This window comes from Protomyctophum parallelum, assembly GCF_964188405.1.
Source record: "Protomyctophum parallelum genome assembly, chromosome: 9".
Taxonomy (NCBI): domain Eukaryota; kingdom Metazoa; phylum Chordata; class Actinopteri; order Myctophiformes; family Myctophidae; genus Protomyctophum; species Protomyctophum parallelum.
The window spans coordinates 3408884-3421093 of NC_139706.1; the positions used below are offsets into that span (position 1 = coordinate 3408884).

At 44.6% G+C, this 12210-nt stretch overlaps 1 protein-coding gene across 1 annotated transcript in view; it reads left to right on the forward strand.

Annotated features, from left to right (window-relative positions):
- The window catches only part of nova2 (NOVA alternative splicing regulator 2), a 66639-nt gene that overhangs the window by 36681 nt on the left and 17748 nt on the right, over window positions 1–12210 (forward strand). The window contains exon 3 of the mRNA XM_083774116.1: window positions 9331–9497. Coding sequence (XP_083630242.1) covers window positions 9331–9497 — 167 coding nt within the window. The remainder of the gene's footprint in view (window positions 1–9330; window positions 9498–12210) is intronic.

Consider the following 12210-nt stretch of genomic DNA (forward strand, 5'->3'; position numbering starts at 1 on the left):
AAGGGTCTGTTTGGTTGTATTCGCGCACATTACATACTCTGAGTTACATCCACACACTGAGAATGTGGTTCCGTATGTTAAATGATATTTTAAAGTGTGCCTGCGTGTGTGCGTGTCCTGGGCTCCTTGCAGGGCTGCAGGTCTCCTGCACTGAGATCATAAAGAGCTGATCTACTCATACAAGCTGAGCTCCTCCAAGTTTCCTTACTGCCCCTGATTACATCAGCACATGCATGCTCTCATCTCTCTCTCTCCTCTCCCTCCTCTCCCTCTCCCTCTCATCTCTCTCTCTCCCCCCCTCTCTCTCCTCCTGGCTTCCCTCTATGTCATGGTATGTCTCACTCAAGTCCTCTCTCTCCGTCTTTGTCCTCATATCAGTTTCTTTCTTATCTCCGTATTTCAGCGATTTCTTTATGTTTTTATAAATTAATAACCGCCCTATATATACAATGTCAGGCAAAAAGTAGCAACAATAAAAAAAAAAAACTAAAAGACTTTGAAAGTGGAAAGTGCACGGATGTGTTATTGTCTGTGGGTGTGTTAGATATATTTAGCCAATGAAAAGCATTACAAATCATAACTAGCCCAAAGAAAAGCATTACAAATCATATAACTACAGTGGGGAGAACACAGGTTGTTTTTTCCATCCCTCTGAATAGTAACGGCTTTGGACATTAGTACAGTACAAGGCATCCACCCAACAGGCGACGATATCGTTACCCCCCCCCCCCCCCCCCCCCCCCCCCCCACTCCCCCCACCCCCTCACAAGGCCTCTCCCCTGGAATAACAACACATGACATCAGCAACAGCTGCCTGGCTCAATAATAATGTGTGCATGTAACACACAATGCATGTGTGTGCGTGCGTGCGTGCGTGCGTGCGTGCATGTGCTCGTGCAACGTGCGTGTTTTGTTGAGGGGACGGACTGCCGGTTGCTTGGGTAACCGAGCAAGGATAAGTCGAGGGATCAACCAAACACCATCCAATTGGCCTAGAGTGTGGTCCTGTGATCTGGACAAACGCAGGTTATACGACACATCCAGATAATGGCTGCTCCTTTTCTCATATACACTCTCACTGTATCATCCAAAAACAATACATATACACTTTAGTCTGTGTGAAATCAGTGTACTTTGCACAGTATACTTTGGTTGCATCCATTGACCACTTAACAGCTCTGTACTCGGACCACTTCTTCACCTCTACACCAACATCTCTCGTAGACAAAAAATAGCTGATCGGCTATTCTTGGCAAATGTTCCCCGCAGAATATGGATGCTGGTGTGGTTAACCCATTCTGAACGGGCACCCATTTTGGGTGTCGGCATCATGTCGTGCTTTAGCTATTGAAAAATAGCAGATCTACAAGCTCATATCGCGCCACCGAGTGGCGCGATACGAGCTTGTAGGTCTGCTATTTTTGAAAAATCGAAAGAACGACTGACATTTTTTAGAATCTGATCTCAGGTCAGAATGGGTCAATCAGACCAATGTGTGTCCAGTGGAAACCTCGTATGAATCTGATCTCAGGTCAGAATAGGTTAAAGAGAGTAACAATAGCACTATATAAAATCTCTATCTCTGTCTATCTCTCTCTCTCCCCGAGTCTTATATGTCTCTCTGTCGTATCATCCATCTGTCTGTATAGGCTTTTGTCCCCACAGCTGGGGTCTGGTCGTTAAGCTATTAAAGTGTTTTAATTGGTTATCGGAGGTCCTTGCGGTCATTTCTATAGGCTCACTGGGGTGTCTGTCAATAAAGCATCCATCTACGCCGCCACACAATGCCATTGGTCCACCACCGCCGTCAGCACTTTCTGCATGGAAAAAGGGTCTCCATGGAAATGGAGACATTTAGGCATAAGAATTAAAAAGAGGTAGAAAGGGCACTTCCTGCTCGATGACAGGCTATTGTTTGTGACATTGGGACACAACAAACATTTCTTGGACTGATATGTTTCCAGAACAAGTGTGTGTGTGTGTGTGTGTGTGTGTGTGTGTGTGTGTGTGTGTGTGTGGTGTGTGTGTGTGTGTGTGTGTGTGTGTGTGTGTGCCTCCAGTCCATAGCCTAAACAGAACTTCAGCCCAAAGTATTTTGTCCCACATTTGGAGATTTTCTATATTGTTTGGGATTGCTGTATATCTCGCTGTTGTGCACAAACCTTATACAGTACTGTATGTCCAAAACCTGTGTTCGAATGGTTTCAACGTGGTTATTAGTTAGTCGCAATCTCTTTATTTATATATAACCAGTGTATAATATTCATAAAACCAAAGACAGACATTGGAGATACAAGGTTTCTGCCCGACATAATAGACAATAATGTGTACACAGCCTAGCATCGCTGCGTAGGAACACTCACCCACACATTAGTTGCTGCTTCACAATATGAAATGATTCCAACTTAACATGATAATAGGGAGAGGAAGTGTGTGGTTTTAGTCGGGGTGAGGGCGAGTGCTTAACACAAAGTGCCTGCGGTTTACGTATCAGTCACACATTAGTCTGTTAGACCCTGCATGCTGTGGTTTCCACTGCATTTGGTTAACACATTTGCATGTTTGCATGTGTGAGTGATGTTGTACTGGGGTGTTCAAAAGAGCTGGCATCGCAGCGTTCAGCCGAGTATGGTTTTTTGCCATGGTGACACATCGGCTTCCAAGCCTCACGCGCAATGCCAAAGTTTACAGCATTTCTGTCTTCTGAGCCTTCTTGGCGGAAAAGACGCTCCTACAGTGATATCTTTTAATTCACAGCCCCCATGGGACTTTCACACATTTCATAATATCAACACATGTTTTCTTATACTTAAGCACTTATAACTGCATACAGTAAGTAACACAAAACATGCAGTCAAGTTGGTCAAATGCACAAAATAAATAGCATTCAATCACCTAAAATCCACTTGCAGTCGGCACTGGGGCCGCGATGCAGCATGTCGCAGGGCTTGTAGATCTGCTATTTCCAGCACAGAGCGGCATACAAATCAGGGTTCAGAATGCTGAACTCCGGGTGGCGAGTGGCGCGATACGAGCTTGTAGGTCTGCTATTTTTGAAAAAATCGAAGAACGACTGACATTTTTAGAATCTGATCTCAGGTCAGAATGGGTTTAATCAGACCAGTGTGTGTCCAGTGGAAACCTCGTATGAATCTGATCTCAGGTCAGAATGGGTTAACCTCATGCCATCTTGACAAAGATATAAGAACCTTGCCGTGAAAAAAGGTCAGTTTCAGTAGTTTTGTCCCCTCGGCCGTATAGCGGCATTAACCCATTCTGACCTGAGATCAGATTCATACGAGGTTTCCGCCGGACACACACTGGTCTGATGAACCCATTCTGACCTGAGATCAGATTCATACGAGGTTTCCGCCGGACACACACTGGTCTGATGAACCCATTCTGACCTGAGATCAGATTCTAAAAATGTCAGTCGTTCTTCGATTTTTCAAAAATAGCAGACCTACAAGCTCGTATCGCGCCACTCGGTGGCGCGATACGAGCTTGTAGATCTGCTATTTTTCAATAGCTTAAAGCATAGCATGATGCCAACACCAAAATGGGTCCCCGTTCAGAATGGGTTAAACAAACTGCCCCGCCGAAAGGATGGTGCTGTGTACAGTATAAAGGATGGTGCTGTGTACAGTGGGGACCTCATTTTTTTCTATTGTCTTGGTGTTTATGTGTCGTTTTGATGTGAGTGTTTGAACAGAACTGTGAAGACCAAAATCCTTCGGGACAATAAAGATTAGTATTAGATGCACTCTGACCTCCCATGTGAAATGTATATACTGTCCCTACTGTATACATTATGTGTGGCTCGGAGGGCTTTGTGTTGTAAAGAAACAAATTCCTGAATTGATTGATTGATTGATTGACTGACTGCCTGACTGACACTATTGATTGATTGAAAGTGTTATGCTAAAAGGCCCAATGGCACCAACATTCTCAGAAGGTCTAAAATACGTGGAGCCGAGACGGCCTCATCCCATGGATAATTTCACAGTGAAACGGCGACACAGACAAAAACGTACGTTTTTCAGTAAGTCACAGTCAAGTCATAGTCGCACGAGCACTCGACTAGCTCCTTCTTTGACCCTTTCTCCGAATGCCAATTACTTTATTACCGGTTAAGACAACAAAGAGTCCCTCCTCACATACTTTATATTAGGTGGCTAATCCAGCAGATCAGATCAAAGGTAGCCCAGTAAACGTGAGCTTATCCACAGCCTTAAGGAGATCTGTTTAATGAGCTTACATTAAACCACCCACCGCATCGCCACCAAGGGTACGACTAGTGGTAACTGTTGGGAGGTTAGGTTCCAGGATGACTGGACACTTTTGTCATTCTGTCTTGGCTGCATCAGTGACTTTGCCTCGTGTCTTATAGGGTACTTTTTTATCTCTCTCCTCTGGGCTATTTGTATAGAACCGGTGAATGCTAGATGATTTAAGGTCTCAATTCCATGGTGATAGTGATGGCGGGTGAGGTCTTATCCTGGAAGTGAAAGTGGAGCATAACCCATTCTGACCCGGGCACGCCATTTGGTGTTGGCATCATGTTATGCTTTAGCTATTGAAAAATAGCAGATCTACAAGCTCATATCGCGCCACCGAGTGGCGCGATACGAGCTTGTAGGTCTGCTATTTTTGAAAAATCGAAGAACGACTGACATAGAAACATAGCTTTTATCAGAAAACTGTCAGGATGTAGAAGACGTTTATAGAATCTGATCTCAGGTCAGAATGGGATAAAGCAAAGGGAATCAAACGTCATGTACCTTGCAATCTCTCTCGTTGACTTGCCCATGCTGTTGCTAGCCATATTCCTCCCTATATTTTGTACACCATAGTAACAGTAAGCTCCATACTAAGAGAGAAAAGTTAGATGTTTCTAAATACGTCCTCCTCGGGGCTTAGAGCAGTATAGAATGAATCTCATCAGGCATCCTTTTCGCTCGAGAGGTGAGAGGAGTTCCTGATGATTCTCTGCCTCCAGCCTACGTCGTGCCTCTCTGGCCAACCAGGGAGAGGAGAGCAGAGGAGGAAGGAGTGAGTCATGTTGTTTTAGACCTCACTAAAAACAAACTGCCATGACAGAGTCCACAGCCTTATGTAGGATGATGAAGCCTGTTCTTGTATACTGAGCGACCGCTGTTGATCGTCTCTCTGGGAATCAGCCGCGCCGGGCAAACCCACTCCGAGTTGGATATCATCCATTCTGACCTGAGATCAGATTCATATACGAGGTTTCCGCCGGACACACACACTTGTCTGATGAACCCATTCTGACCTGAGATCAGATTAAAAAAAATGTCAGACCTACAAGCTCGTATCGCGCCACTCGGTGGCGCGATATGAGCTTGTAGATCTGCTATTTTTAATAGCTAAAGCATAACATGATGCTGACACCAAAATGGGTGCCCGGTCAGAATGGGTTAAAGTCCAAAATGAGATTTTTTGGCATCTTGAAACTTGACGCTCGAAGGTTCACTTCACGGTTGTATTTTTGTATATTGACGGAGACCTTCTGTGCTCTGTCATTTCTTTATTTATTGCACAGGGAATTATGCCTTTCATTCCAACAGGATTTTGAGGTTTTAATATGAAGGAAAATCAACTTCCTAGATTAATTAGCTTAATTATTGACAACCCTTTCATGTCAAGGGCAATTATTGACTCAGTATTTGAGCCACGGACTTATCGATTTAGCCTCGCAGACCCAAAACTAAGGGATATTTATAATTGTGTTATTGTTGTATGAGAGTTGGTACCACAGGAGAGATCAAAATAACAATTATTGTGTAGAGACTTCTTGTAAATTAAGCAGATGTTTAACAAAATGTTATTCATGCAGAGTGTAAGATGAAACCAAACTTTTGGTTTCATGTTACACTCTCAAGAGTTAAAGATCTTTAAGGGTCCATTTGGTTACCAACTCTCCCTCATTTACTGTAGCTGGGACCGCCTACAGTACATGGAACCCCTTCAACCCCTGCTGTTTGAACACCACTGACCTATAACAACTGTACTTATGGAGTTATGCAGTAGCATTTATGATACACATAATACGGGTCTCGTGGGGGAACTCTAACATCTGACGTTGACCTCCTGACGTGAATGTGGGACTTTTTAACAACATTACGGATATGGCTTCCACAGCTGGGGGAAAACCAAACCGCCGAACATCTCACGACAGTAAAGATGTCAAACGTGCAGTTTTACACTGGAAAATGTAAACACACGTTGCAGTTGAGTCTGTGCATGTAAAACGGTAAATGAAAATGTGGCACACGTCCCCCCCGACACGACCTTACGTAGGCATGCACACACACACGCACGCACACACACACACATACAGACGCTCACGCATGCACGTACATTTTGGCTATATTCAATTATTTATTTTTATAATATGACAGTAGGCATCGCCAGTCATTTCTTTGTACAGTATGTTTGTCTTATCTGTGCAATTTCTGTTTGCAAAGATTTATATATTCCAATGTCTAACGCACGCACGCACGCACGCACGCACGCACACAAACTACCTACAAACTCATGTGCCAGGACAGTGGCCCTGGTAATCCTTGTGTCTGATTGCCCAGTCCAGATTACCCAGAGGGCACCAGCTGTCGGTAGAGAGGTCCAGTTCTCTTAGTATAACCAAGGACACACTCCAATGGTCGTGGCAGCCCTCTCCACAATACAGACTTGATCCCATTCTGACCTGAGATCAGATTCATACGAGGTTTCCACTGGACACACACTGGTCTGATTAATGACTCATTTTATTTATTAGCTGGATTGTAAGTCAACCGATGACACTTTTTGAACTCCGTTATTGTTATTATTTGGTGCAATTCTATTGAATTGTTATTAGGCCATTTATTTTTATTTTGTATATTCTTACAGAACTTGGCCCAGAATATCCTCCTCGTGGTATTGAAACATGAACACCATAGATTAGTCCTGTATTGATAGCTTGACCTCAAATTGTGTATTCCCAGGTTATATACAGTACTATACAGTACAACTTATAGATCACTGGTCAGCCAAATGACCTTCTTTTACATCCGGCGTGATGTTTTTACATTTCTTTAAGACAAGTAGGCTACTCAATATATTAGACACTCACTGCACTAAAGGAAACAATACAATGTAAGAATTGAAGAACTTGAAACACAACTCTGCAACACCACCTATAGGCAGTTAGGTCTAAACTCTTAATTACTTCAATATAGCCATGCTTATCTATAGCTCCTCTCCTCTCTACTACTCATCGTGCACCCCTTCACCACTCCCCCCTTTCCCTATGCCCTTCCGTTCTTCCATAACTCCATTTGCCCTTCCAGCCCTCCTTCACTCCCCGAATCACTCGAACCTCCTCCTCCGTGGATAGCCTATAGGCCAGCCTCACACTGAGCCTGTAACAATGGTGGGAGGGGAGGGGAGGGGAGGGGAGGGGAGGGGAGGGGAGGGGAGGGGGAGCAGGAAGCACAGTCTGACAGACTGCTGAACTAAGATAAGAGCTGATGGGAGAAAACACCCTGTTCACTGGAGCCAACAGGGAGAGAGAGAGGAGGACATAGGACAGGAGAGGGGGGAGAAGTAAGGGGGGGGGGGGCAGAGAGAGGCACACACACAGAGAGAGAGAGAGAGAGAGAGAGAGAGAGGGGGGGAAGGGATAGAAGAGGGAAGAGCTATTGGAAGGGAGGGGGACGAGAGAGAGAGTGAGTGAGAGAGAGAGAGAGAGAGAGAGAGAGAGATTGGTCGCTGAAAGCATCACGATCACGTTGAGAGACTGAGAGGCTTTAGGTTGGCCTAGTTTCTCCTCCATTACAACCACCCCATCCATCCATCCATCCACCCCTCTGTCCGCTTCCTCCATCCGTCTGTCCGTCTGCCAGTTTATGTGTCAACTCAGACGACATTGTTCCATTGCACCGCATGCAGTACCCAGTCAGTACACACGGCCCCCCGATTTGTCGGTGACACGATGAGTATGTCGGCCGCGTTTGAAGCGAGACGCTCACTGAGAGAGACGCGTCAGCGACGATGATGATGCGTTTACTGTGTAAATACACGGACCTCTGGCACGCCCGCGGCTCTGAAGTGGGATCAACAGAGAGCCATTGATTGAGCCTGATTGAGCATCTGTGTATATGGATAACTGTAACCAATACCGAGGCACCGTCTAAACGTGACCAAAACAAACCCATACACACACACACACACACACACTCTTGTGGTTTCGCCAAGGGTTTAAATTAAAATGTCGCAAACGCTGTGTTCATCTGTTGACCTAAACTCAGGTCACTCATCATTACTTTACAGAGCCGACTGACCCCTTTACACCGGGATAAATCACCGCAGCGTAGCGCATTGTATATACGGTGCATGATTGCACATAATGCTCTGCAGAAAAACTGCAGACAGCGATTCAGTTGGAAATGACAGGAATGCATTTTATTTATGTGATGAAGGGGCTAATTTCCTGATTGGAACACTTCCTGGAAAGAGACACACTGCAAGGCTTTGAACAGATGTAGTGGAAATGAGCAAAACTCTCAGCTATCATTGTCTTAACCCATTCTGACCTGAGATCAGATTCATATGAGGTTTCGCCGGACACACACTGGTCTGATGAACCCATTCTGACCTGAGATCAGATTAAAAAAAATGTCAGTCGTTCTTCGATTTTTCAAAAATAGCAGACCTACAAGCTCGTATCGCGCCACTCGGTGGCGCGATATGAGCTTGTAGATCTGCTATTTTTCAATAGCTAAAGCATAACATGATGCCAACACCAAAATGGGTGCCCGTTCAGAATGGTTTAAATTATTTTGACTTAGCTGAAAAATAATATTGAATCGTGACATTTTAACAGTTTTATTTCTCTCCGTGTATAATGATCACCCATCAGAATGGCTTGTAGTAGGCTATTTTGCACTACTACTTTTCACTAAAAAAATCACACCAGTGTGAACCAAGTGGTGCAACTCCCATCTATTGGTTCTCTGTATCGTTCCAATTTCTTCTCTGTATCGTTTAAATTTCTTCTCTGTATCGTTTGCGTCCAGCAGGTGGCAGCCATGTCACATACTTCTCTCGTTCCAATTCCACGCATGCGCACACCACTCATGCTCATGGGTACACTACACACACACACACACACACAAACAGGCACACGGACATTGTAAGCTGGATGTAGAAGTGGTTGCACCACTTAAAAAAAATAAGGGGGGACCCATAATAATGTGTCCTATGTGACCCATGTGTCCGCGGAAATGGTGAACTTGAACGTGTCCTATCTGCTCTGTCTCTCTGCAGGAACGACGGAGCGTGTGTGTCTGATCCAGGGCACGGTGGAGGCGCTGAACGGCGTCCATGACTTCATCGCCGAGAAGGTGCGCGAGATGCCACAGAGCACCCAGAAGTCAGAGCCCGTCAGCATTCTGCAGCCGCAGACCACCGTCAACCCTGACCGCATCAAACAGGTTGGTTCCGTCTGCCCGTCTGCCTGTCTCTGTCTCTGTCTGTCTGTCTGACTTTTAATTTGATTTTATTTGGCTTATTTGAAAAGCATCGAAACCACATTGGTACATTTCGAGGATTACACCGGAAAGCCCTGAGACTTCTTTCCATTGAGATCCTCTCACAGTTAACAGATTAATAATATGTTAACAGATTAATAATATGTTAAAAATACATTACTCTGTCTGTCTGTCTGTCTGTCTGTCTGTCTGTCTTGTCTGTTCAGTCAGCCCCACATGACATCACTGTGTCAAGTTTCCTGCTCTAGTGTCTCCTCAGTTCTATGAAACCCTCCAAACAATAAACAGCTACTCCGGGTTCCTCTGTGTATGTTTGTTTTCAACCGACGCTTGTGTATGCAGTGTTTGTGTCCACACACGTGTGCGAGTGGTGTGAGTGCAGTTAACGTGTGCAAGTGTGCATGTTTACTTTATAGTGTGTGCGTGCGTGCACGCGTGTGTCTGTGTTGTGCCAATTGGCCTCAGATCAGAGGGTACGAGGGTTGACGGAGAGGGCATATATAACAGAGCTTTATGTGTGTGTGTGTGTGTGTGTGTGTCTGACCGTGGCTGGGCTGAAGATGCCATGATTCTCTGTTTGCAGTGCAGCTGGACGAGGCAAAGAGTCTGGCCCTGGTTACTTACAGCCATGTAAACACAGGAAAGAAAGGGAAGAGAGGAGAGAGACATGACATGTCTGACAGAAAGGAGAGGTTCAGAGGAAAGGGAGAGAGAGAAGACCGGAGAGATGAGGACATGATTGGACAGGGGGAGAGGTTGAGAGAGAGAGAGAGAGAGAGAGAGAGAGAGAGAGAGAGAGAGAGAGAGATTAGCAGTGTTAGATGTGAACATGTGTGGACAGGATGCACAGTGTGAGGTGTGAGGTGAGGAGAGCTACATGACCATGTGACCACTATACACACAAACGCACAGCAGCTATGTGTGACGACAGGTGGTGGTCTCTCGGCGAGACAAACTCCATGTAATTGCGTCTTTCCGTCTCGCGGTCTTCCTGTCATTCTGTACAGTTACACTGTACTCTATCGTCTCTCTTGGTTTCTGACTGACTCTCTCTCTCGCCCTGCTAAGCTCATTATACAGAAAATCAGAATTCTGGTCAGTTAAAATGCCACCCTAGATATGTTTAGCCATTTACAGTCTATGCGTATCACATATCCTTCATTTGAACACCTCTCCCTCTCCCCCTGCTTATCGTCTGTCCACTGTATATAGTGCAGTCCACTCCACTGTACAGTCCACTCCACTGTACAGTCCACTCCACTGTATACAGTGCAGTCCACTCCACTGTACAGTCCACTCCACTGTTCAGTCCACTCCACTGTTCAGTCCACTCCAATGAAGCAGGAATTCCATGAAGAAAATCCATTGATTTTACCCAGAAAACTGCCTTTATACTTTTCTTTTCTGATTGTATTCAAATAGTGTGTCTCCCCCAGGCAGGGAGGAATGGGATGAGGCGTGCGCTCATAATAACCCAAAAGGTTAATTCCCCTTGTTTTGACAAAAAATGTGAATGGGCTTATACTCTTGAGAGTTTCTGAGACAACATTTAAATGACTTGAAGTTGTCAGTTGTGATTATAGCCAGACATTTTGGGTTATGGATATTATTTATTTCAAAAACATTCTTACAGAACATTATCTTAGGTTGAAAGCATCCGGCAAACATTTCATAACTAAACACATAAGTCACAGACCCAAAAACAGTCACAGACCCAAAATGTAAATATTGCTGTGAGTATATATCACGTTTTCTTTATTCTTTTTTAGTTTTTTTACCTTTCTTACAATTATTATTATTCATTTTGACTTTATTTATTTCCGGAGCAAAAAAAACGTGATGGGGACATCCCTAGTTGGGGACCCCTGCATTGGAACCATTTGGAACCTTTTCACTTCATTGTTTAGCATGTAGTTCATCGTAGTACTGATTCTATTCAGTATTTTAGCTGTGACGTGAGCGCCCCCTCCTGAGATACTTCCGGGTCCTACTTTTGTGTCGCTTTTGTGTCCCCATGGAGTTATACTGTGACCCTCCGTCGGACTAAATCTGAGACGAAAACAACCACGAAAGTCTCATTTTACCGCTTTCCTCGCAACAACAAAGCTGCGCTGCTCTCCCAAATCTGGCTGTGACAGGCCGTCTGCCCCACATGGAATACTATCGCCATTTTATTTGATTGTGTCAACTAAATCCTCATTAATGCAAACTAGATTCAACATACTCAAGCCTGCACACATTGTAAATATCCCCCGAAATATTTTACCGGGCAAATGGACTGTTGCCACCTTCAATAATAATGATAATAATAGTATTTATTGTCTCCACATCATATATTTTTGTTGTCATGGACACTTGTACAAAACATTAATAATTCTACTCGAGTTGGAAGCATTAAGACCCATTTTAACCCTCTATGGCTTTCCTTTCTGAAAAATAACGTCAATTTAAAAAGATTCACGCGTTTAGATATTCTATTTACAATGGGATGCGGACGGGAGCTGGTGCCACTTGGACCCGGACGTAACGTAGCACTACAAAATGACGTCGGACTTAAATACTGAATAGCTGCTATAGAGCGGCGCAGTCCCTCCCCCTTTCAGAACAACGAACGGCCCAGGAAATGAAATGCAATGCATTCTGACCATAGGATTTT